This window comes from Polyodon spathula, chromosome 6, assembly GCF_017654505.1.
Source record: "Polyodon spathula isolate WHYD16114869_AA chromosome 6, ASM1765450v1, whole genome shotgun sequence".
NCBI lineage: Eukaryota > Metazoa > Chordata > Actinopteri > Acipenseriformes > Polyodontidae > Polyodon > Polyodon spathula.
Genome location: NC_054539.1, coordinates 15,209,875 through 15,234,195, shown reverse-complemented (window position 1 = coordinate 15,234,195; position 24,321 = coordinate 15,209,875). Strand labels below are relative to the sequence as shown.

General features: G+C 35.7%; 1 protein-coding gene across 4 annotated transcripts; it reads right to left on the bottom strand.

The window, feature by feature from the left end:
* Nucleotides 1-156: 156 nt before the first annotated feature.
* Nucleotides 157-20,001, bottom strand: LOC121316897 (heat shock factor protein 2-like). Of its 4 annotated transcripts, XM_041252205.1 has the most exons (14): nucleotides 19,787-20,001; nucleotides 15,473-15,581; nucleotides 14,132-14,259; nucleotides 12,361-12,485; nucleotides 9,191-9,266; nucleotides 8,858-8,919; nucleotides 8,569-8,617; nucleotides 7,363-7,508; nucleotides 6,674-6,919; nucleotides 6,105-6,210; nucleotides 5,875-5,931; nucleotides 1,800-1,851; nucleotides 1,532-1,576; nucleotides 1,215-1,298 (listed from the first exon to the last, which is right to left on the bottom strand). In XM_041252205.1, exons 1-13 carry the CDS (start codon nucleotides 19,877-19,879, stop codon nucleotides 1,563-1,565), a joined length of 1,263 nt encoding a protein of 420 aa, XP_041108139.1. In that variant the 5' UTR covers nucleotides 19,880-20,001; the 3' UTR covers nucleotides 1,215-1,298; nucleotides 1,532-1,562. The 4 variants fall into 4 exon arrangements, with proteins under 4 accessions (XP_041108137.1, XP_041108138.1, XP_041108139.1 ...); XM_041252203.1 differs by lacking the exon at nucleotides 1,532-1,576 and having other exon boundaries at nucleotides 157-1,298; XM_041252204.1 differs by lacking the exons at nucleotides 1,532-1,576; nucleotides 19,787-20,001 and adding an exon at nucleotides 16,040-16,310 and having other exon boundaries at nucleotides 157-1,298.
* Nucleotides 20,002-24,321: the final 4,320 nt, after the last annotated feature.

Here is a 24,321-nt window from a genome sequence, read left to right as displayed (position 1 = left end):
ATTTTTTTTTTTTTGATCCCTGGACTAGAAATACTGACCTGAACCAAAATGTATGGTATCCGTAGTACTGTACGTAGACACATTAGGAACTGTCAAACACCATTGTGAATTATATCCTTTAAATCAAGCTCATACCCATGAAAACTGACGCATGTGTAAAAGGATAAGAAAAATAATATTCAAAATGACCAGCAGTTTGTGGACCATGTAGCACCAAATACCACTGCATGTATACAGATAGACAACATCAAAAGCAAAACATTAAATTGTTGGCTCTATACATTACCAAATTAATGAAAAACTAGCAACACTGAACTTACAAAGACAGGAACCAAACAAGATACAGGCACTTCATCTCTTTTTGTAAACTCCCAAAGCTTTCAATATAAAATCCAGTAACAACATTTTAAAACATTCTTTCTGGAGCTTTTACAGCAAATGGGTTATGAACAATTCATATAAAAAATTACTAATGTGTCAACTAGCAACAGAAAAAACTTAATTCCATTACCACTCAGCTTGCTGGTAGGTAAATCCAAGCCAAATGTACAAGTTTTGTAATGTTAATGTAGAATTAAAGATACAGTACTCAAAATACATTAGATTTTACTTTTGTCTTATGGAATTGCAGCCTTTTAATTGAATGTTTATGAAAAAAGATTTTTACAACCTCCTTTTTCCTTTGGGATAATATGCATCAATGAACAGCAGTGTACTGCACTACATGTCAAGTTGCATACAAATACATACGCAGTTTACCTTAAAAACAAACTTGTGTTTTTCATTTTAAATTACAACCAATCTGCATAACAAAACAGACTCAGTTCTGTAAATTGACTTGGTTTGACCTCAGCTATGTATTAACAATGGACTGGAATCAAGAGTACATTTATTTGCAAAATCAAATAATAAGTACTACTCATCGTATTTGCACAGAAAAGTACCAAAAGAAACTAGCAAATACATAGATCATCATTTTGATGAATATTTACAAGAAGCATACCCCTTGCTATTCTTTTAAATGTCCAAAAGTGGTGTTTCTAGAGGACTCAGGTCACATAAATTGAACAGAGTTGCTTCAGTGGCTTCAGCTTCCGTCAGGGGCTCCAGCCTAATCAGCTTGCTCTGAGTCGGTTCGTCCACTTCAAAGGCGGTGTCAAGATCACTTGATTCTTTAGGGTGCAGCAACAGCGATTCACTTAATTGAGGAATGAAGGTGTTTGTTTCAGTGATTAAAGTGGAATCTCCATCCAGGAAAGCCATAAGTGGACAGGATTTGTACTCGATCAACTGTTTATCTGAAGGAATAGATAGAACATATAAATCACCACTACACTATGCTCCACTTAAATACAGATTCTGATTAATATATGTAAAATGGTGTCACTTACAGACACCTCCACTTCACTGGATATTGCACCATTTTTTTTGTCATAGAACAGTAAAACATCCTTGTAATAAGATTCAAATAAAGACAAGGTTAGATTTTCCAAAGAGTAACATTTGCTCCTACTGGTATAAAACTGCTTACTCTAGCTCAGTTTCACAAGGTCTAGCTCCAATCAGGCCATGTAACCTGTAGATACAAGCAAGAAATCTGTTTTTGATATGTAGTGTTGACTTTTTTTTTCTTGAACAGATTTAAGGCAAGGGGACCAGTGTAAATGCTGCTAATCCTAATAAACACTCCTTTAATAAGAGCATTATTTATTTTTTCAAGGCATATTTTTCTGAGCATTTCCCTGTAAACCATACTTGAGAATCCTTCTGTTCGTCTTTGCTATCTATTATCAACTTACCAGCATGGGTTTTAGAAGGCTTGTTTTCTTCATCCTTAGGAAGTTCGGTCCCCTAATATTTGCACAGTAAACAGAAACATTAGCACAGGATTACCTCAAGCAATATGATATTACAGAAATAACATCCCAATGAAACACGGTCAGAAACTGAATTGTAATTAAAACATTTATAAAGCATTGCAATTATTGTGGTGTATTGCTCATTTAGATTCTTCTAGTTATACAAATATAAAAATACAGTAGATCTTCGCTAAACCGAGGACTGGTTACCGGGATAAGTGTCTGGTTTTAAAAAAAAAAAAAATAAAGCACATTTAACTGCTCACTTTATTTTAAATGAATTTCCCTTTATGCTAAAATACCATTTCTGTAATGCATGTTCTTTGTACACATTACATTCAGAATGATAGTATACAAATACAGTACATATTGGAACACCTCTTAAGAGAGCACTTCGCCTAAGGGAACACCCTTGTGGTGAAACTGATTTTTCCCCATTGTAAATGCGCCAGCTAAAAGGAACAGGATCTTCGCTTAAAAGAACACCTTATTGGCACCGACAGCGATCCATTCACAACATACACGGTACTGATTTGTAAAAAAAAATGTGACTTGTCATTGTGAGTGTGTCTTGAGAGACACCGATTGGTTTATTAAATCTTTCAAGAACCGCTGTCATATCATTGAATTGTTTTGCATTCCGATTTCTACGAGTGCACCTCATTACTACAAAATGGCAAATAAACAAACAGCAAGATGTGCCACTGTTTCTCTTGCTACACGTAGATGGAAATCATTCGAGCACTTAAAAAAAAAAAAAACTGAAATCAGACAAGTCACCGAGCAATTTGATGTTTCCTGTTCTGGTGAGTTGCTTCACCATTGTTAAACAACGACCTTGTCTTGTATATTGCTGCTGCCTTTTGTATCGTGTGTAAGGGTGCTGTGTTAATTTAGTTTGACAGTTAGTTTATTAATGTTAAGTTAACCCTAAGTGACCATTATTTTTGCCTCTGCCATTGTGATAGACCGAAACACACCTACCAGCTAATTTTATAGTACTGTCAGCACTCTGATATCCGTTAATCAGATGCACATCAGTTGTGTTTTACTGTCTTTGTATTAAGAATAAAATCAATCCCCATTTTATATATAACAAATTAATGCATTCACCCGTTTACGACTCCGTCACCAGTCTTCTGATACAAAGCCCATCTCTTCAATTTTACAATGTACTTGTTTATCCATCACAGTCCGCGTTTTTTTTTTTCTTGCATGCCAAATAAGTCGGTTTTTATTGTGCAGTTACACAGCGCTTCCTCCAAATTCACATGAAGCAAAAAAAAAAAAAAAAAAAAAAGACAAGCTACGGTAATATAAAAGTTCATTATTAAACAAGTTTCAGATACTGTGATGCATTTTAAAATCTGCGATCTTTAGTTACTTTTGTGCATTTTCATTTGCAAGTAAACTGTGACATTAGGGCCTTATCGAGCACTATATTCTGCAATTTTGAATACTGATTTTGGATTCTGTTTCAAGTCTAGAAACTGGTGTTTTTTAACCTTTTGCTAAATTGCATTGCCTTTTACGCTTTACACAGTTTGATTTCATTTTGCTGTTGGGCTGTTAATGGTGAATTTTACATACTGCTACAATATGTACTGGATTTAAAATTACAGTATGTATTACAGTCCACGTGTCCTTTGGCAAGATATATTTTCAGAATCATATTCTGAATTAAAGTTCTTCTGTTGAAAATAGTACTGTACGAACAAAACCAACTACAGTACATCTATCTACATGGAAGCCTACTTAGTTTAAAAGCACAGCTCTTTCAGCTATGTATTTTTGACATTGTACCTTTGTGTTCCCTGAAAAAAAGGACAAGGGTTGGAACGGACCAAAATGAAATGACCAGATATGCGTCACGTGTGTTTAAGTGTCACTGAAGTCAAAAGTCAAAATGTTATAAGGTCGGATATGTGAGTGCTGTCTGTACATAGCGATTTAAGTTTTTTGACCGTGTTGTTTTGCTTTAGTTTTGTTTACATTAGATTGTCTGTTACTTTATTATAGTTTAACATACACTTGCCTATTGTTTTGGTTTTACTTATTCCTATAATTTCATGTTGATGCACTTGCGTCATGACAAGTAATACATATTTATTCATTAATTTATTTACTGATTCATATTGTGTCTGGTGGCTAACTCAGTCTTAGAGAACACTTCGACTATAAGTACATTCTTCTCAAGGGGTGTTCTCTTAGCCGGAGACTACCGCAGTAAAATCTGTAAATACTGAAATAACTAACACAAAATAAATCATGCCTTCCTTGTAAACATTACTGTAGAAATCAGAAATAAAATATTATTTTAAAAGCTGAAACTAAAGGAATTTACCCAGCTAAACAGTATACAAAACAACAAACTAGTTAATGTTGCTGCATTAGCAAGCTATGATACCATACAGTACCTTACATAAACTGCATGCCATAAAGAAATAATAAATCCATTTTAAATGTACATAGAATAGTTTACAGTATATGCGTGACTGCAAGCCTAACTGCAAGTTTCTAAAAAAAGTCCACAATTATTTTCTGTTGGTATGATAACCGTAGTGTAGCATATCTTCCACAGTGTACCTCCATTTTCTCCAATACAGAAATAGATACAGAACTCGTAGTGTTTTTCTTTTTTAATAAGCTGTTTTGAAAGTGTGCTCACTGATGCTTTCACTCACCTCCTTCTCTCAACTAAATCTCGCAAAAGCCTTACAATCACTGAGTCATCGTCCCAACTGCACTAATACAGTAAGACGCAGTGGCACTGGAACAATTTTCAAAGTGGGGGTGACAAAAGTCATTGAACAAAACTGTAACCCCTGTATATCATGGAAGCCATGCAAAGCCAGGGGGTGCTGCCGCACCCCTAGTTCCAGCGCCCCTAACAAGACCTACTAATGAAATATTACTATAATACTTTGAATTACTTGTGGAATAATTAAACCAACAATATCATAAATTCAGTTATCATTAAAAATTGCGATAATAAATACAATTTTTCGATAACTCTGCAATAATTTTTATAATGCTATTTTTTTTTTATTGTGACTTTTGATCGATACAATATTACAAGTTATCGTAAATCGTCCCAATCCTAATAAGTTGTGTTGCTTTATTTTAATTAAATACATAAACCTGCTCTTTCACCAACTTCATTTTACTGAATTTGTATTATGTTGTGAAAAATTCTACCAGGACTGACATACAATAGTAAAAGACCATAGTCTACATTTTTTTAAATAAATATTTAAACCATCCATTGTATTTTTGTCTTTGAAAACACTGGGCGGATAAACTATATGAACATGAATCCATTAGGGGTTAAGTGCTGGTATATTTTAGAGGCCAAACTGGACCATTTCATCACATTTAACACTAGAACCGCTGCTGGCAGTCATTATGACGGTTACATTTTAAACAACATCAGTATTAAAATGAAAGACAAACTATTGGATACAACTCAAGTTTTATTCAAGCACATCATGTCAAACACCTGCACAGCCGAAACACCATACAATTTTTTTTAATTTTTTTTATAGTTTACCACATATGAAGAAGAACTACTTAAAAAAATAAACTATAATAAAAATAAAACATTTCAAAAGCACCTGTAATTTGTCTTTTCACTGTTAACATCCTGACAACTTTTTACACTTTAAAGTCTGTAACAAAGCTCTTTACAGCTCTGTTCCGTACTGTTTGACAATGTGAGCAATAACCCTTACACTATCAATGTACTAGAGCGGACATTTAGAAAAGAGCTTTGAAACAAAGTTATTTTAACAGTTGTAACATTTGGGAATGTGTAATGCTATATTTTCTCGGAACCCTACTACTTACTTTTAAGGCTCCAGAATCTGGCTATACAATGTGCATCAGGACACAATAGTGTGAAATACTGCTTATTCTAATAGCAGGAACGTTTATTCTCAACTATAGGTCACTACAAGATACAGTATATGATAATGCCATGTTTCTTACACATCACAAGTTATGGACTGCAACTCACTTTTGTTGTGCAGATGTTAAAATCGCTTGAGTTCATCTGGCAATTTGGATTGAATAGCTGGGCGGGGGAAAAAAATGAAATAGGTTGTAAGATTGAGGTTTGTTAGAAGGAATACCCAAAACAACCCCGAAACACTGGATTGAAGTAAAAATAAATAAATAAAAAAGCCTTAAGCGTTTCATCATTATGGGGCAACGTCAATTTTAAGTTTGTGCTTAAAATTTGCTTACATCTTGCATGAGATCAGGATCAATATTGAACGGTTTCCCATGCAACATGGCCTGGAAATCTTCCAAGCTGCAGTCAATACTGTCCAAATAGTCCATCAGTTCAACCCTGTAGAAATAAACAATCTCTCTTTAGACACTTCATAATAACAAAAGGTAATTAGAAACACATATTAGTACAGTACTGTATAAAGAACCAACCAACAAATAACTGCAAAACAAATTACACACTTTCAACTACATATCAAGTCTAAACAGTAGAGTGGTATGTCAGCATCATGCACAAGTTCTGTAACTTTTCCAAAATAATTAGGCTACTTCTTATGTCTTATCTACATGTGGCATTGGAATTGGCTGCAGTGGATATCCAAGTTAATTACTACAGCAAAATTCAAAGTGAGGAAACAAATCAAGAGTGTTGGATGTAGCAATGGTAAATAATCTGTAAAAACAAAATAAAAAAATAAAAAAACAATGCACCTTATTCTGTAGCCTGCACTGACACTACTGCCTGGTGATTGCAGTGAACAAAGCGTTGTTTTAAAAGACTGGAAGTACCCAACTCTACTCACTTGCCCAGAAGATTAATATTCTGTGAAAGGGTGCCATTTTCATTTAGAATCAAATCCATCATTTTTACAGGATCTTCCAAACTAAGCGCAGTTTTGTTTGTTTGGGAAGTGCTTTCAGAAACGGCTGAGGAAGTTTCAAGTGTCTCAGATGTAGATACGCTTGTTGACTTTTCACTTTCTTCACCATCCGCTACTGCCATGTCATCACAGTTATCATCTTCCACTTTAATGGTTTCAACCACATTACTGAGACAAAAGGCAAAACAATTCCTTCAACACTATGAAAACTAATTTTAGCATGCAAGCAAGTTTTAAAAATCCAATTTCTATAATAACTGGATGGCAATTCACTCACAGGAATTCACCAGTAAATCTATTCCTAATAGACTACAGCAAGCATTCAGGTATAATATTTCTCTTTAAAAAGTCAATCATATCTGCAGTTCTGTTATAGGTATTTGTTTCTCTATATTGAAAAACATTGAATTACCATTTCTATATATTTACAAATACAAATTGCTTTCCGAAATCTATTTTCACATTTCAATGCTATTGCTTTCAATGGGGCTCATATATTGATTTTATTAATTTAATGGAATACTATACATAAAATGTAACATTTGTTTTTCAAGGTTTTTCAGTTCCTAAAGTTAGCCTCTAGCAAGAAAATTACTTTTATTGAGACCTACGTTGTATTACTGATTTCCTGATTACTCTGGGCGGTCTCCTCTTGGTTTTTTAAGTTGTCTGCAACATCATCAGTAATATCATAGATAACAACATCATCTGAGTTTCTTAGTTTTTTCTTTAAACCATTAGGATTGCTTGTAGAACCCTAAAGACAGAAAACACATTGTTCGTTTTTTACATCGTTAGTTATTCAAAACCTATTACATAAATGAGAAATATACATACACTGCTGTGCAAAAGTCTTAGACATGTTGTATTTTTCTACTTTGATGCATTATGAGCATCAATAATTTACTCAAAACCTCCACTAGTGTTTTCTACTATTATAACAACATCAATTTGCATAAAGAAGGAAAAACACTGAGTGAAACAGGTTGCATCACTTGATTTGTGATGATCAAGGTGCGATATCCAAAACATAATCAACAAGTACAGAGAAACATCATCAATAACTGACAAACCCAGGACTGAAAGACCCAAAACGATGTCTAATAAGGATGAGCAATACTTGAAGGCAATATCCTTAAGGAACAGAAAGACGACAAACGTTGAATTGACAAAAGAACTGGTAGAAGACAAACAGTTCATTTTTAATGGATACTACCTGTGGTCTCAGGACATTGATATGGCCAGATTTTATAAAAATGGGGCAGCTCAAAGCACTAAGTTAATATTAAAAATAAAAAACGGCACAAGATCCCACAAAGGCAACAATCTTAGACTACAGGTCAAAGTGAAGGGTATCGTTGGTGTTTCCATAACTAACAAAAAGTTTCTTATGCTATATTAGCTGATGCGGAGTTGGTGACAGCATGTTTACAAAATATACACACACACACATATTAGGTAAATCCCCTCACGTTTTGGGCTTGCTGCATTCTTACTCGTGACTAAAAAGTAGTTACAGTAAACAGGATTATTCTTGGATCATTTCTGACAGCACTGAAAAATATACCACAGTACTGATTTATCTGACGTGACTTCTTCAGAGGACTAAGGAATTCAAATTAAATATATACTTTAATAATGAATTAAAATATGAAAATCTCCCAAGTCATACTCTTTATACAGTTACATCTTCACCACTGTATAAATCCATTCACAAACTGTAACTAAATCATGTTTTAGTTTGTGAGAAAGAACCAGTGTAAATCTAGCGATCTGTGAAAATTAAAGTCAGTGGATTCAACAAGCTCCTCATACACCTTGTGGATGAGTTCTGATTGGTTTCCATTGTTGTTCATCAATAAAGGTCTGGAAAAAAACAAACAAAAGGTAAAACATTCAGTCACACGTTACATTTCAATGTTGTTAAAAAGTCGAATGGAAAAATCAAACAAAAATGAAGGACCTTTAAAATGTGCGACATCTTAAATAGCATGTCCTTTAAATGTAAACGTGTTTACTGTCAAGTATCAATAAGGCAGGGAGAGAACATTACTTTTTATCTCTAAAAGACCAGCGTTAGATATAATTCACCTAGGCTACGCTTACCTTTTGCGCTTCAAGCTCAAGACATGGTTATTTTGAACCAATGAAATGATGAACTGTATAATCTGCAAGAAATTTAGAAGATTCTTTTTTTATATATACTTGCTGCTATTAAACGCAACACAACATAAGTTTATTCCAAGAGCAAATTCAATTAGTTTGAATTCATTTCGGAGAAGTGCGAGTTATTATAAAACAAGCTACCAAAACTATGAAATCAATCCAATGTTTCTAATCCAAAAAGATGGCTCCTTCAGTAGGCATAACAGAATGTGTAGGTCAGTCTGTTCTGGGAAAAAAAAAATACCTGAACTGAAGTAAGACTCAGTTACATACCTTTCTCATGACTTCTTGTTGATTAGCATGCTTCTGTCTCAGATCGGACACCTCTCTCCATAGTGCTTCATTCTCCCTATATAGCACAACATGACAGCCAAGTTATGTTATACAATAAAATATAGAAACAGCTTGAGATCTAGTCATTTATTTTTATGTCTTGCAGCATATACATTAGTAATAAAACACACACACACACAACCTTATCATTAAAACAAACTACAGCTATGGCTAGAAATTCTGCATCACCTAGAATTGTAGGATTAAGACAATTTTAAAAAAACAGTAGCATTTCTCTCATACCTTACTCTGCAGTTTATATGACTGATCCTCAGTGAAAACATATACAATTACCAGTATTCGTTTTTTGTTTGTTTGTTTTTTAAACATGTATATTATTAGTATCTTTCATTATGCTGGAAACCATTGCTAATAGAGCTTCCTGATTTGTAGATGACTGAGGTTTGTACCGCCCCCATGTAGATATGCGTGAGGCCCACAGTGCAAATCGTACTGGACAGTGGAGTACAAATACCTACAGTACAAGAACAATGTGGATACAATTTCAAGGTATGAAGTTTATTTTATAGACCAAAAGTAAAATTAGATAACTGTTAAAAACATTATGATTTTATAAGATAAGAGGCAATGACCCAACAGGACATTATGATAATTCAGTGTCTATAAAATGCCACTTGAATCTGTCATGGAGAATGGCGACTCCTGTTTTGTTATAATGTTAATGCTGGTTTCACCCATGCTAAAAATGAACACATAATAGGTAGACAATTATTAATCAAAATTCTGACAATAAAAATAAAATAAATAAAACAGGCGCAAACTGCTAGCTATAACGTTACCATGATCCAAATAACATCTTCCTTGTTTTATCAGTACGAATACTAGACAAAATATCTGTTTTCTTTTTACAGTAGATTATCACTACCTTGTATACTTCTCCTGTTTAATTAGTGAAACGTGTGTTTTAACAAACAATTAAGCGATACAGCCTGCCTACGGCTCTGGACGCATAACTCCAGTCGCGGTCATCTACCACACAGTACAGCCCGCATCGAGAGGGCTCTATCGCTATTAGAAAACTATTTATTTCTTTTAACAAAACTTTAAAACCTATATTTACCTTGTATTTCTGATATTTCGCCAGGTAACATTCTGCCGAGTAAAATAGTCCAACATAATTAGAATAGAAAAACGACACACACATAGAGAAAACGTTATTATTATTATTAAAATTATTATTATTGCTAACATATTTATTTATTGGGGTCTTACTCTTTCTTATAATTTATCTGGACACGTACAACTGTTGAAGAGTCAGTCCGTGTAGTATTGAGTCTGATTTGAAACTTCTTGTTGGAGGCGGGGTGTCACTCAAGCAGGCAGGAAGTGGATTGAAGTGCGGAAAGAACTGAAACAGGGTTGGGAGTTTGATTGGCTGGTTTTGTGGGAGGGACACGTTTGGATGCAGCCAATGACAGAATTGTGGATCAATTGTGTCTTCCCTGTTGATTTGCTGTCCAGTAATTACAAATTAAGCCTTCATTACAGTGCCCTGTCACAGACATGATTTCGCATAAGAAAGTATGTATAAGTAGCTCTTTATGTCATCAGATTATTTGTAGATTAGAATATTAAGCAAAAAAGCCGGTATTTATGCGTGGATTGATTTTTAAAATGTAATTCACAGTTAAGTACTTCAACGTTACAGCAGGCATCTATGCAAAATAGAAGCCTGCTAGAGCTGGAAGCTGATTGGCTGTTCACACCCAATCGTTTTCTAATGTTATATAAACTATAACTTACACACCTCGCTAATTAATGTCACTGTTTAATAAAATGAAGCCAGCTTTTTTTTTTTTTTTAATCTTGGTTGATATCCCTTATTCTGTTACTACTTAGTTAATTTCTTCAAAACTGTACAGCATTTAAATATGCAGTGAAAAGGCAGGTTGTGAGCATACATATTTATGAAAAAACCAATTAGTATAACAAGTTGCATGAATCTTAAATATAGTGGTACTTTGCTGGAATTAGCTTTCATTTTCAAAACAGCTCGGTTGTGGTTGTAACCTTATAATTTATAAGGTCATACAATGCAGGATTCTATGATAATTTGACACACTTTTTTTTTTTTTTTTTTTTTTTTAAAATCGCTCTCTTTATAGGTGTATTTGATTTGTTAGTTACTGAAATCTCAGTCAACAACTGAAGACATATAGAGGATAATTTTGTAACACTTACTTTGCACCGATGAAACAACCTGGTTAACCGTTAACCGTATTATCAAATGCTTAGATGACAGATATGGCTGCATTCTAGAACTTATGGATGAAACAAAATACATTTCGACAAGGAATTGCATTAGTTCAAATTACCTAGTTAAGCACAAGGTGGTTTGAATAAATACTTTCCGACTTAAATATAGGCCTACTATGTGATAGTTTGGGATATTCAGTCTATTTAAAATAGTAGGTAGGTGTTTATTTTTTAAATTATTTTCATATATAACCATTAGTCGAATAAACCGCTACTGAATAAGGCCAATGTCACATTTTTTTGAAATGTTTTTCATTAAGTATGTGGAAACTTACAACGCGATACATAATTCAATATGTTAACGTACCATTATTCAGCATGTACCATTATTCAGCATGTTTCATTCCTCTTTATGAAGTAAAATTAGTTAATTCTATAGGTTAATGCAAAACTGCTGGCCATAGCTGTGCATAATATCTATGATACAAATTTAGGTGATCAGTTTTGAAGACTTATATTAGCCAATGAGACAAGGCGGCATGCTTATATAGGTCTCCTAAGGTTGAGATGGTAGTCGATTATTTGATACATTTTGTCAGTATTTATCTCCTTAATTAACTGCAAAACAAATTTAAGGTTTATTATAGCAGGATGAAATTGTTTACTTATAACTACTAGTTGTGATAATACAGCTCCATTATCCATTACCATGTTTCTACCCCACATACCAATCTTGGAAAGTATGGCTTGAGAAACATCATATATATGCATTATATCCTCAACAATGTCCATGTCATTTTACCTCAAAATTGTATGTGTGGCTCTTAACGCATCGCTATATTTTCTTCACTATGAAAGGAGTTTTTAAGAAAGGATGGTTCCAACCTCTATACCTCTGCAATGTTGTAAGCATTAATTCAAGACTCTGCTGCTTTGCTTGCACATTCTGGGCAGTGGACCGGATCTTCATGAGGTCTTCTTGGCAAATTCTGTTGTCCTCTGGTCTTGCTGAAGAAACCTACGCAATTACCAAATGTATTTATTTATTTAAACTATTACAGTAATGCCATTTTAAACAAAGAGAACTCTCTAAATTGTTTAATTTTTTTGTGTCTTTTATAGTCCCATGTTGTGTCCTTAACAGTCATTTTTCAGGTATTTTAGCATGGAACACATATATATCACAGCTGTACATTCAAAATAACAGCGATCAGTATGATGACACAGTTAATCACCACGACATACACAGAATGTAGAAGAATGTAGTGTAGAAGAATCAGAGAGAGAGAGAGAGAGAGAGAGAGAGAGAGAGAGAGAGAGTGCCTATAGAAAGTCTACACCCCCTTTCAAAATGTTCACCTTTTCTTGCCTTATAGCCTGGAATTAAAAATATATATTCATAAATTTCATTTATATACATATCCTACCCCACAAATTCCAAGTGAAAAAAATATGAAAAACTGAAATAGTTTGGTTGGATAAGTGTCCACCCTCCCTTGTAATAGCAATCCTAAATTAGAGCTTGAACAGAGCTTGAACAGTTTTGTAAAGAAGAATGGTCAAATATTGCCAAATCTAGGTGTGCAAAGACCTATCCCAACAGACTCACAGCTGTAATTGCTGCCAAAAGTGCTTCCACCAAGTATTAACTCAGGGGGGTAGAGACTTATCCAATTATGATCTTTCAGTTTTGTATTTTTAATATGTAACTTTTTTCCCTAAACGGTGTGGAGTACGGTGTGTAGAGAAGTGGAAAAAATCCTCATTTAAATGCATGAAACTCTGAGGCACTGACACAACAAAATGTGAAAAAAGTTCAAGGGGGTGTAGACTTTCTATAGGCACTGTGTGTGTGTGTGTGTGTGTGTATATATATATTATATATTATATATATGTACACCACACACACACGTAAGTATTGTAAGCGTGTAAGTGTGTGTGTGTGTGTGTATATATATATATATATATATATATATATATATATATATTATAAACATGTAAGTGTGACATGTATAGTACATGGAATCTGACATTTTCAATAACTTAAGCCAGATAATGTTAATACCAAGTTTCACAATAAGTGAGTAGTTCTCCAGATATATGGCCACGTTTGAGAGGTCAGATCTTTCCAAGTATTCATGGTATCACCTTGATACGCGCTGGACACAAAGAACTGTTCTGCTAGTTTAATAACATGTCAATGGTTTTACCTATTTGTGACCATGGATGTTAATGCACTGGAGGCAAATAGATTTAAAAAAAAAAAAAGAAGTGCAATGATGCCAATACAAATACCAAATTGCACTTGCGAAAACCCCTGAATCACTAGTTATCACCTTCTCTGTACTTTCTCTAGTTTATCTAACAACAAAAACTATATATGCAGTATCAGTACCACTGTAATCTGAGTTCTGATTCCCCAATATGGACATCAAGCCAGAAATGGCATTCGTTCAGCACCTCAGAACCCCAAAGGGATATCAGATACACACTTGTGCTTTAAAGATGTCTTAAAGCTATGGTTTTTTAAGCCTGGAGAGGAAAACAAAGAAAAAGAGGATTGTAACATTCATCCTTCTACTTAAAACAGTAACACTTTATCCTTAGAAACGACATACTTTTTCTATACTCCCCCACCTCCACTTCTCAAAATGCCTAGTTTACCTTTCTTTTAATATTTTCCAGTAAGTCATCTTGGTCTTGCTTGAAAAATGGATGCTGAAATTCAACTGGACCATCCCGTTCCTGTTTCACAATACCCGTGTCCATGTGTATAACTTTGCGAAAGCCATCTGTAGCATATTTTACGAAAACAGAAAAAACAAACAGGTTTTTTATTTTATGAACCAACTGTCAATGATAAAATTCATTTATCAATTAATTTCAGTGTGTAAAATACGATTTTTGTTAGTAATTGTGTGGAACAATTCTAGTTTGAAATATTGCTTCTTTTATTTTTTACTGTAGTTAATTTAAGACCGGGTTAATATGTCTGCATTGAGTCATTCCATACCAACTCAACCGGAGCGTTGAACCATTCACCTGGGGGTTTTCAGTGCCTGTCGAGTTCAGAAATGCTAATCTTTTCTCCCCCCCCCCCCCATTCGAGCTGTGACCGGGCAAAGGTCAAGCTAAAGTGAAAAAGTGACCTTTAGACACTACCATCGTGTGTAGCACCTTGTTCGACTCATAATGAATGACTTTAGTAGAAAAACATCAAGAACACTTAACTCACTTTTGGCAAGTTGCCTGATAAGATTTAAGCGACAAACTTTATTCAGACTTCAGCCCAACCCTTTACCCTGTAGGGGTTGTAGTTCCTAAACTGTTAGTATTGCTGTATGAACCTTAAGGATCACTCTTTTCAAATGTTGGTATTTCTACCAAGTTTTGGACGAAATAACTCATGTGGGGGAGGGTGGGCTCCAAAAAATCACCCAAATATATTTTTGGATGACTATTGACAGAATCTACAAGAAATCAAGCAAAACATTTCGGTATCTGTGGACTTTGGATTTTTGAAGTTGCATTTGTCATGCATTCGAGCACTGGTTATGGCAGTGTTCTTCACTCATTTTCAGAGGGGGGCCACTTTCGCTGACAAGACATCAGTGAGAGGGCCGCCACAACTCATTTTTCACATCTGCATATTGTCAGGGGCCCGCGGGCCTTGCAATGAAGAACACTGGCTTATGGCTACTTTGGTGAGGAAGTACCACATAGTCCCAACTGCACTTGCGTTATTCTTCAATATTGCATTGTTTAGGGTTAGATCTACAGTAAAAAGTGTCAGAATGTGCTTCCAGCGGGCCCGAAAACACCCAGGTGAATTTTTCTAGCAAAATCCGAGACGGTCGAGCAACAAAATGCCCCATTTCTGGTTGGGTTGGCGTGGAATTACCCTATTGCGTATTTCATTGTGGAATTACATGTTTGTGTTTGATTTTAATGCTATACAACTGTAATACTGGACACAGGTCAAATAAATACCAGTTAAGTACTCACACATATTAAGCTGCCTGACAAAACTTGCCGTGTTGTTGTGCTTAAAATATTTTGGGAGTATTTCTTTGGCAAATCGCTGCTCATCCAACACAAGAAAGCTCTGGCCATTCTAAAAAAAAAAAAAAAAAAAAAAATTCATAGGATATATATAGCCTACATATTAAACTACCATATATATTAATTTAAATTGCTATATGAATATATGAATAATATGAATGCAGTACCATTGCAGTTTCTCTACTACAGTATGAATACAGTACCATTGCAGTTTCTCTACTGCAGTATGAATGCAGTACCATTGCAGTTTCTCTACTGCAGTATGAATGCAGTACCATTGCAGTTTCTCTACTGCAGTATGAATGCAGTACCATTGCAGTTTCTCTACTACAGTATGAATACAGTATCACTGCAGTTTCTCTACTGCAGTATGAATGCAGTACCATTGCCATTGTTAAAGTTGCCCGCAAAAGTTTGCATTTCTGTTTTAGGAGCAAAGTTACTAAAACAATTTAGCACAGATAAACTTAGTGTAAAGTGATTAAAGTTTCTGTAGAAATCTACACTCACCTTAAGCAAACTATAAGTTGTGTTTTATCCTTTCTTTTCTCGCCTACCTTTCCCCAACTCCTCAGGCATTGCAACAACTGGAACGTTAGCACTGTTGACACCTCTTTCAATTTTTTTCGTAAATTTCGATCTGAATCATAATGTTTTTAAAATAGATGATTTAGGTTAATACTTTTGTTATTTTAGTGTGACTACTAAAGAAATCTGTTAAAGTGAAATATGCTAGAAAATATGTAGGTAATACAGGTTACATACGTGTGTAAAACCAACAAAAAGTTCCGCTTCGACAGAATCTTTGAATATATTTTTTTTTTTTTTTTTTTTTTTTTTTTTTAATTAAAATGTATTTTTTTTGATATATATATCGGATGTCAGGTCACGATTATATATATATATATATATATATATATATATATATATAAAACCTCAATACTTGTTGATTGTATCACATAGTCTAAATTGTATCACACGGCACGGGTATTTTTCTTCCCCAGATTTCGCTCGCCAGCTGATCGCAACTTCTTCATCTCTCTTCCACTCGCTCAAGTTCTCATTAGTCAGCATTATCAGTTCAACATCTTTTAAGTCAGATATGTGGCATATGTGTGCCGATTTCTCAAAATAGAAATCCAAAAGAACAAAACGCGCGATTCGTCTTCGTTTTGTCCATTCCTTTATCCACATACCCAGATCAGTCTCAAATTAAAACCGCCGTTACCATTTAACACAAGATGTTAGCTCGCGCAACAATGACAAATGCCACCCGCGAGGGCAGATATGCACTGCTCGCTTTTTCCCCGCCCAAGGACACATACTGAGGTAATTAACTAATCCATGTTTCGATTTATTCTTATTATTCTTCTTATTATTATTATTATTATTCTTATTATTATTGTCTCCCATTGCACTGCACTTCAGTGTATTGTATTGTAATATAATACAGAACAGATAATGTAAACATTTCATATTTCCATTACAGCACATATTTCACATTCACAGTACACAAAATAACATTACTGCAATAATAAGTTGTTAAACTGCGTATGTACTCCATGTAAATGTACTACAGTTAACTGCAGTATAACTGCATTAGTACTGCAGTTTATTTTTGTAATGAATCTTAATTATACTGATGTAACACAATTTTTGTTCCTGGGTAGTAAGTGTTATTTCCGAATTGCTTATTACTCAAAAATATAGAAAATGGCTATTATTCCCCACAAACTTTGCTTTTGTGACCAGGACAGTGATATTTTGAATTTTACCTATTTCCAATGAGAAAACTGTCTTTTCGTTCACATAAAGTCAGAAAAAAACAACATATGAATCCAAATTAACATGTATTTATACTAAAGTAATACAAAAATGACTACAAAAGATTTAGAAGCGAGTAGTTTTTAGAGATTTACGATTATACTGTAAATCATTTTCACAAATCAGCCCCCAAATATAGTCTCCCATCATGTTCTTGTTATAATGTCCTTGGTAGCGGCGTTCAAAGTCCAGTATATCCTGGTGGAAGCGCTCGCCTTGCTCCTCCGAGTACACTCCCATGTTCTACCTGAATTTATCAAGATGAGCATCAAGGATATGGACTTTGAGGGACATCCTACAGCCCATAGTGCCGTAGTTCTTCACCAGAGTCTCAACCAGCTCCACATAGTTTACGGCCTTGTGATTGCCCAGGAAGCCCCGAACCACTGCGACAAAGCTGTTCCAAGCCGCTTTCTCCTTACTAGTGAGCTTCTTGGGGAATTCATTGCACTCCAGGATCTTCTTTATCTGTGGTCCGATGAAGACACCGGCTTTGACCTTTGCCTCAGACAGCTTAGGGAAGAAGTCTTGAAGGTACTTGAAGGCTGCCGACTCCTTATCTAGAGCTCTGACAAATTGTTTCATAAGGCCCAATTTGATGTGCAGTGGTGGCATCAGCACCTTCCGGGGGTCCACCAGTGGCTCCCACTTGACGTTGTTCCTCTCCACAGAAAACTCGGTCCGCTGTGGCCAGTCCCGCCTGTGGTAGTGCACCTTGGTGTCCCTGCTGTCCAAAAGACAAAGATAGCAGGGAAAATTGGTAAAAACGCCTTGGAGACCTATCAAGAATGCCACCATTTTGAAGTCTCCTATGACCTCCCAGCCGTACTCATCATACTTCAAGGCGTCCAGCAAGGTCTTGATGCTGTTGTAATACTCTTTTAGGTGCACCGAGTGAGCCAGGGGAAGAGACGGGTACTTGTTACCATTATGGAGCAGCACGGCTTTGAGGCTCCTGGATGAGCTGTCAATGAAGAGGCGCCACTCATTCTGGTTACAGGCGATTCCGATTGCCTCGAACAGACTGGCACAGGGGCGATGGATGAAGGAAGGTCTAGATACGTGATAGCAGGTGCATTCTTGCCAGTCCGACGTTTGGAAGGGTCCACCATGCAGAAGTAGCAGTTGCTTGAGTGGTCAGTGGGTTCCCTCTGTACCATCCTACAAAAATACATTTATTTCACCCATGACTAATGTGTAAGAGATTCTCGCAACATTTTTTCATGTACGATATATTTTTTCAATAACACTGAAAATTGTAAAACATTTTAAAATTAAACTTTTACAATTTTAAAAATTTTAACAAATTTTATAACATAAAATTCCAAGCTACAATTGTCCATCTTACCTTCCAGAGCTTTTTTTGCAGTGCTCACAGGTGAAATGAGGTGCCCAGGGTTTGTCTTCATCCCCGACAGGCATGCCGAAATATGCCTTGTTGGCCTCACACATCTTAGCAGATGCTTCCATGGAGTACTTTTTCGCTCTTGTCTTGATAAATTGGCCGCGGACATAGCAAAATGCGTCTGCTGGATGCTTACAGCCTCTTGATGCCATCTCAGAAAAATGCAGATATGTATCCACTTAGGCAGCTGGAACTAAACTGAACTGGTGGGCTTAAGGCCCCTGTATTTATACTACTATTTATATTACTGGAAAGTTCTAGAAGTTACTCCAAGTTTACTCAGCACTGAATCTATCTGGAATGTTCTGGAAAATAGGTACATTTCAAAATATCACTGTCCTGGTCACAAAAGCAAAGTTTGTGGGGAATAATAGCCATTTTCTATACTTTTGAGGCATAAGCAATTAGGAAATAACACTTACTACCCAGGAACAAAAAAATAATAATAATAATAATAATTGTTACACGGTGTAATGAACTGATATTTTTTTATAAACGCAAGCCAAAAGTTTGTGAGTCATTGCCGTATTGTATTTCTGTAAAATGATCTAATAGACAGATAACTAACTGCACATCGTGTTCATCTCATTCTCCGACACGTCAAACCTGAGAAGTTTAAGGCCTTAACTGGGTAAAACAAACAAAAAGCCACACACTATTATTTTCGCCAACCCCAAAATCAAAAATCAGTCTCATCCTAAAACATAACCACATTTATTTATATATTACCACCATTCTTTGCGTACGCCTGCTGTATTGTGTATACCGTAAAACAATCGTATATAAAACAAGATAATAGCATTTTGTAACAATTACACATACTTAACCAGAACTGTCCTGATCAAACTCAGCTGGTATCTAAGCACAGATAAGTAAGATGCAATGCATTACTTCCCTTCCTGTGATTGGTGAGTGTAGTGTAGTAGTAATACTAGTATTAATAATAGTCATCTATTATTATTATTATTATTATTATTATTATTATTATTATTATTTTGTTGCTGTTTTTTTGTTTTTGTTTTTTTTACCTGGCTCCAACAGATGTATTCGTTGGTAGCGGCATCCTCGACTAAACTCCATAGCTTAGTAAGAAAAGCGGGCACATTGGAATTTTGTCTCATTTTGATTCAGATGAAAACATGTTAGTTTAAAAATAACGACAATGAAGACAAGGGTACAACTTGATTCCTCTTCTGAATGATCACATTTATCATGTATTCCTGTACGTGCCTGTCTGTAACTGGCGCTGATTGGTGTTCTTTTTTGATTACGTCACCATGCTTAACGTGCATCTGCAAGCTACAGGTTACGCATACGCACACTTGTCAACGTGCCAGTCGAAAGCTGGGTTAGAACGTAGGTCAGGGGTGTAAATCGCAAAGAAAATGTGTGCTAAACTGTTTTGTCTCGACAGAGCTTTTAGTGTTTTGTGGATGAGTGTGGTTAGATAACGATGTTATTATTTTTTTTTTTTTTTTTTTTTTTTTTTTTGGACGTAGCTGCCAATCTACGTGTTTCCAGATGTTATGTTCCCTGTTATTTTGAACCAACATTCAGGAAAGAAAATCTTTGCAGTTATCCCACCATTGATCAGACAACTGCATTGTAGCATCCTAGATGTGCGTCTCTTCTACATGAGTGTCGACTGCACATTCAGAATGTCCTAAATCCGCATTGTCTGCAGAGGAACAGCCCATTAACACTAAATGCACTGTTGCAGTTATGTACTGCTATTATATAAGTTAAAGTATAGTCATTTGAATAAACCTGGCTTGGCTTTTAATGTGTCCTTACAATAATGTTATACTGTGTTGATCTGAATCGATTTTATTGTACACTTTACAGAAATAGGCTGTTGGTTGAAAATCCCACCTTTAAAAATAGGGGACAATTCAAAACTGGTTAACTATGCAGCCATGTTAATACATTTCAGTCTACTGATCCAGGCAACTTTGTGACATTTTCACAAATAAATAAATAAATCTGTCTGTAACAACACAATCTAAGCTTTCTTGATTTAAGAAACCCTTGAAAAGAATTTCCAAAAATAACAACACAAATGATGTAACTTGTTGTTACTATTGAAACAATCTATAAAATGAGAAGGTCAAGGGTTACTAACATTGTGAGTTCATGCCATGTCTTACCATGTGGGTAATGATTGAACAGATTTCCTTGTACATGAACACTACATGTTATTCATGTGCAATACCACATTAAAGGGGAACCATTTTTCTTTTTTTACTGACTTATTCAGTGGAAGACTTATTCAGAGCAGAAGCAGCACATACCTGACATTTTATTAAAATCCAGGACTTTAAGGAAATACCAGACAAGTGCTTCTTTCATTACCCCATCTCAGATCTTATCCACTTGGAAGACAGTTATTACCTTATACATTCAATGGCCTGTAATTACTGATTCATTAAATACAAACCTTTTTTATGCTACATTTCAGTGGAAACTATACATTTAGGTTTTAAAATGCACTGTATTTAATATTATCAAAATATTTCCAAGTCCTCCTAATACTTATATATAAATCATTCTTGCTTAAAAAGTCTAACACAGTGGTACTGCAGGCCATTTCTATTAAAATGTAACATATCAGGGACTGGTGATGAAAGTGCAAAACAGGACAAAACTAATATCCAGTTTGGCTTATGGACAGTGCTTTACTGCAAAAACCTTGTCGATTCATTAACAAGCAGCTGTTTTTCTTGCAATTTTTCTTGAACAATGTGAGCCGCCAGGAGGAATATTTTGTCATGGCCTGTTTTGCAGATGTTTTCTTAGAGTGATTTGTTATTCTTGTAGGAGTCTGCATGTTTTCTTGGAGTGATTTGTTATTCTTGTAGGAGTCTGCATGTTTTCTTGGAGTGATTTGTTATTCTTGTAGGAGTCTGCATGTTTTCTTGGAGTGATTTGTTATTCTTGTAGGAGTCTGTATGTTTTCTTGGAGTGATTTGTTATTCTTGTATGAGTCTGCATGTTTTCTTAGAGTGATTTGTTATTCTTGTAGGAGTCTGTATGTTTTCTTAGAGTGATTTGTTATTCTTGTAGGAGTCTGTATGTTTTCTTGGAGTGATTTGTTATTCTTGTAGGAGTCTGTATGTTTTCTTGGAGTGATTTGTTATTCTTGTAGGAGTCTGTATGTTTTCTTGGAGTGATTTGTTATTCTTGTAGGAGTCTGTATGTTTTCTTGCTCCACCACAATTTTCATCATCCCATTTAGCTTATTGATGCTAATAGGGTGGCATTTGGACCAGAACATTTCTGATGTTGAAATGAAATGGTTAAAGGGTACATAAGGACCTTTTTATTTTATTGTGTTACATGTTCCCGTTTGTTGCTACAACTGCTTATGTAAGGTGTGTGTATTGTTTTAATTTATTTATTTTTTTTGTACATTTTGACCATTTTCGGCACCAATGTTGTACTGGACTGTCAGTTGACTAACTGTAGCTCGTCTGTTGCTCTGCATAATTCGTGTCAGGCGCCTTTGGACTCTTTCATCAATTCTAACCCCCGGCATGGTCCCGTCCTTAACAACACATGTACCTGCCCTGCTCAACAATCAAACATAAGAGTCCCTTCAAAGTGCAGCGCCCTCTACAGTCTCCAGGTTGCTACATGATTTTATATATATCTGTGTGTGTGTGTGTGTGTACAATTGTGTTTATGTACTGTATTCCTTGCTGTTTGTTTGTGTTCCACCATTGCTGTTTACCTTTTGTGCGTGTATTACCATGTAACCGGCCACTTGTTGTCTTCCCTGGTCTGTTCCTATTGGTTGTTGTTTGTCTGTGCCCTTTGGTCTAGTGTGCGGCTGAGGGCTAAGCCTATAAGAAGGTGCTGTGATGGCAATTGTTTGATATTTTTTTCTTTTTAGACATTTTTGATTTTTTTAAGCAACATCGAAATAACTCTCTGTTTATTGTATGTGTACTTACTTCAAAAGCTAAAATTGTACCTTGTGAGGCTGATGTGAAACGCAGGTAGAGGCTACAGCCATGTGTATAGCATTATTTCACTGCGTTATTTAAATATTTTAAATTTAATTCCAAAACGAACCACTAGAGGGCACTGCTCGATTATTTTATGTAACTAGGCACATCCTCCACGCTACGACTGCTGTGTTTTTTTTCTTTTGTTTTGTTTAGTTTTTTGCCGTTGCAGAACTACGTTTCAAGCATTGTGAGACAGTGTTTTAACACAACCCAGCCTTTGCCTGTGGAAGTCACCATGTTCAGAGGGGAATTTGAGATTATAAAAAAGCAAAGACGAAACAGCTCAAGCTCTGAATCAACCTTATCTGCTAGGACAGTAAAGAACAACAGAGCTTCAACCAGTACAATTGAAACTCGGAATCACTATGATGCTCTTACAAGCAAAACTAACCATCCAGAAGATGAAGCTCCTCATAGCAAAGAGCATGCACCGACAAAGATAGACAAAGATCGCAATTTATCATAAAACTGAGTGACTAGTGTATTCCATCAAAAAGACAATGTAGTCAGCGTAACACATCAGGACCTCAAGCACGGGCCTTGATGCCGATAATAAAGGCTCCATGTCCTATAGCAGTGCCAGATATGTCTTCCAGCGAAGACCAGAGCATGCAACACACAGCTGAACGGACCTATGCTGCAGCTTTGATGACCCAGCTAAACACTACTGAGGTACCTTCTGAACAAGAATCCAGCAATATAAACTGGCTGGTGATTATTTTTAAGATTGCTAACATAACCACTGAGATGCACATCAATCCAATCATGACAGCAGTGGCACAGCTTATTCCAAGCTTATTCCAGGGTAACCTAATCCATCAAAATGACAGTAACTAGATGCTGTACCAGTATCTTGATGCTAAGAAAACAGATGAGCTTCTAGATCTACTAGAATCAGCTGACATCTGCGCTGCACTCATGTCAGAGACTCACCTCCATGCAAACCATAAACTAAGCTTTGCTAATTTCAATACTTATCGAATGGATCATCCAGGAGCTACTAGTGGATGGGGGACAGCGGTGATAATCAATGTGAAGCTTCATCATCGTGAAATTGCTTTACCGCAGCTACAGAAACTAGAAGCAACTGGCATACAGGTCCAAACACCAGCAGGAGCATTGTGGCTGATTTTAGTCTATTAAAGCTCCTAAACCAAAACTACAGATGGCAGATTTTGACATCCTGCTTGACTCCAATATTCTGATCATAATAGAGGAGAAGATCTCAACGCTTAACATCAGTGCTGGAATTCTAGAGTAGCCAACACAAAGGGATGGGCTCTTCTTGTCCACTCAAGGAAAAATGATTTTGTGGTTGCAGGACCAACTGAACCCATACACTATTCTAACAACATGAACCACAGACCTGATGTCCTTTATATCATGCTACTAAAGAACTGTTGCCAATCTGTTGAACTAGAGACACTGGAAACCCACATCTCTGACTATAATCCAGTGATGGTGATGGTTGGCGACGAGCTGGAGAACTATCAGCCCAGCAAGAAGTACAACAGAAAGGCAGACTGGAAGCACAATCAGGAAAAAGTAAATTA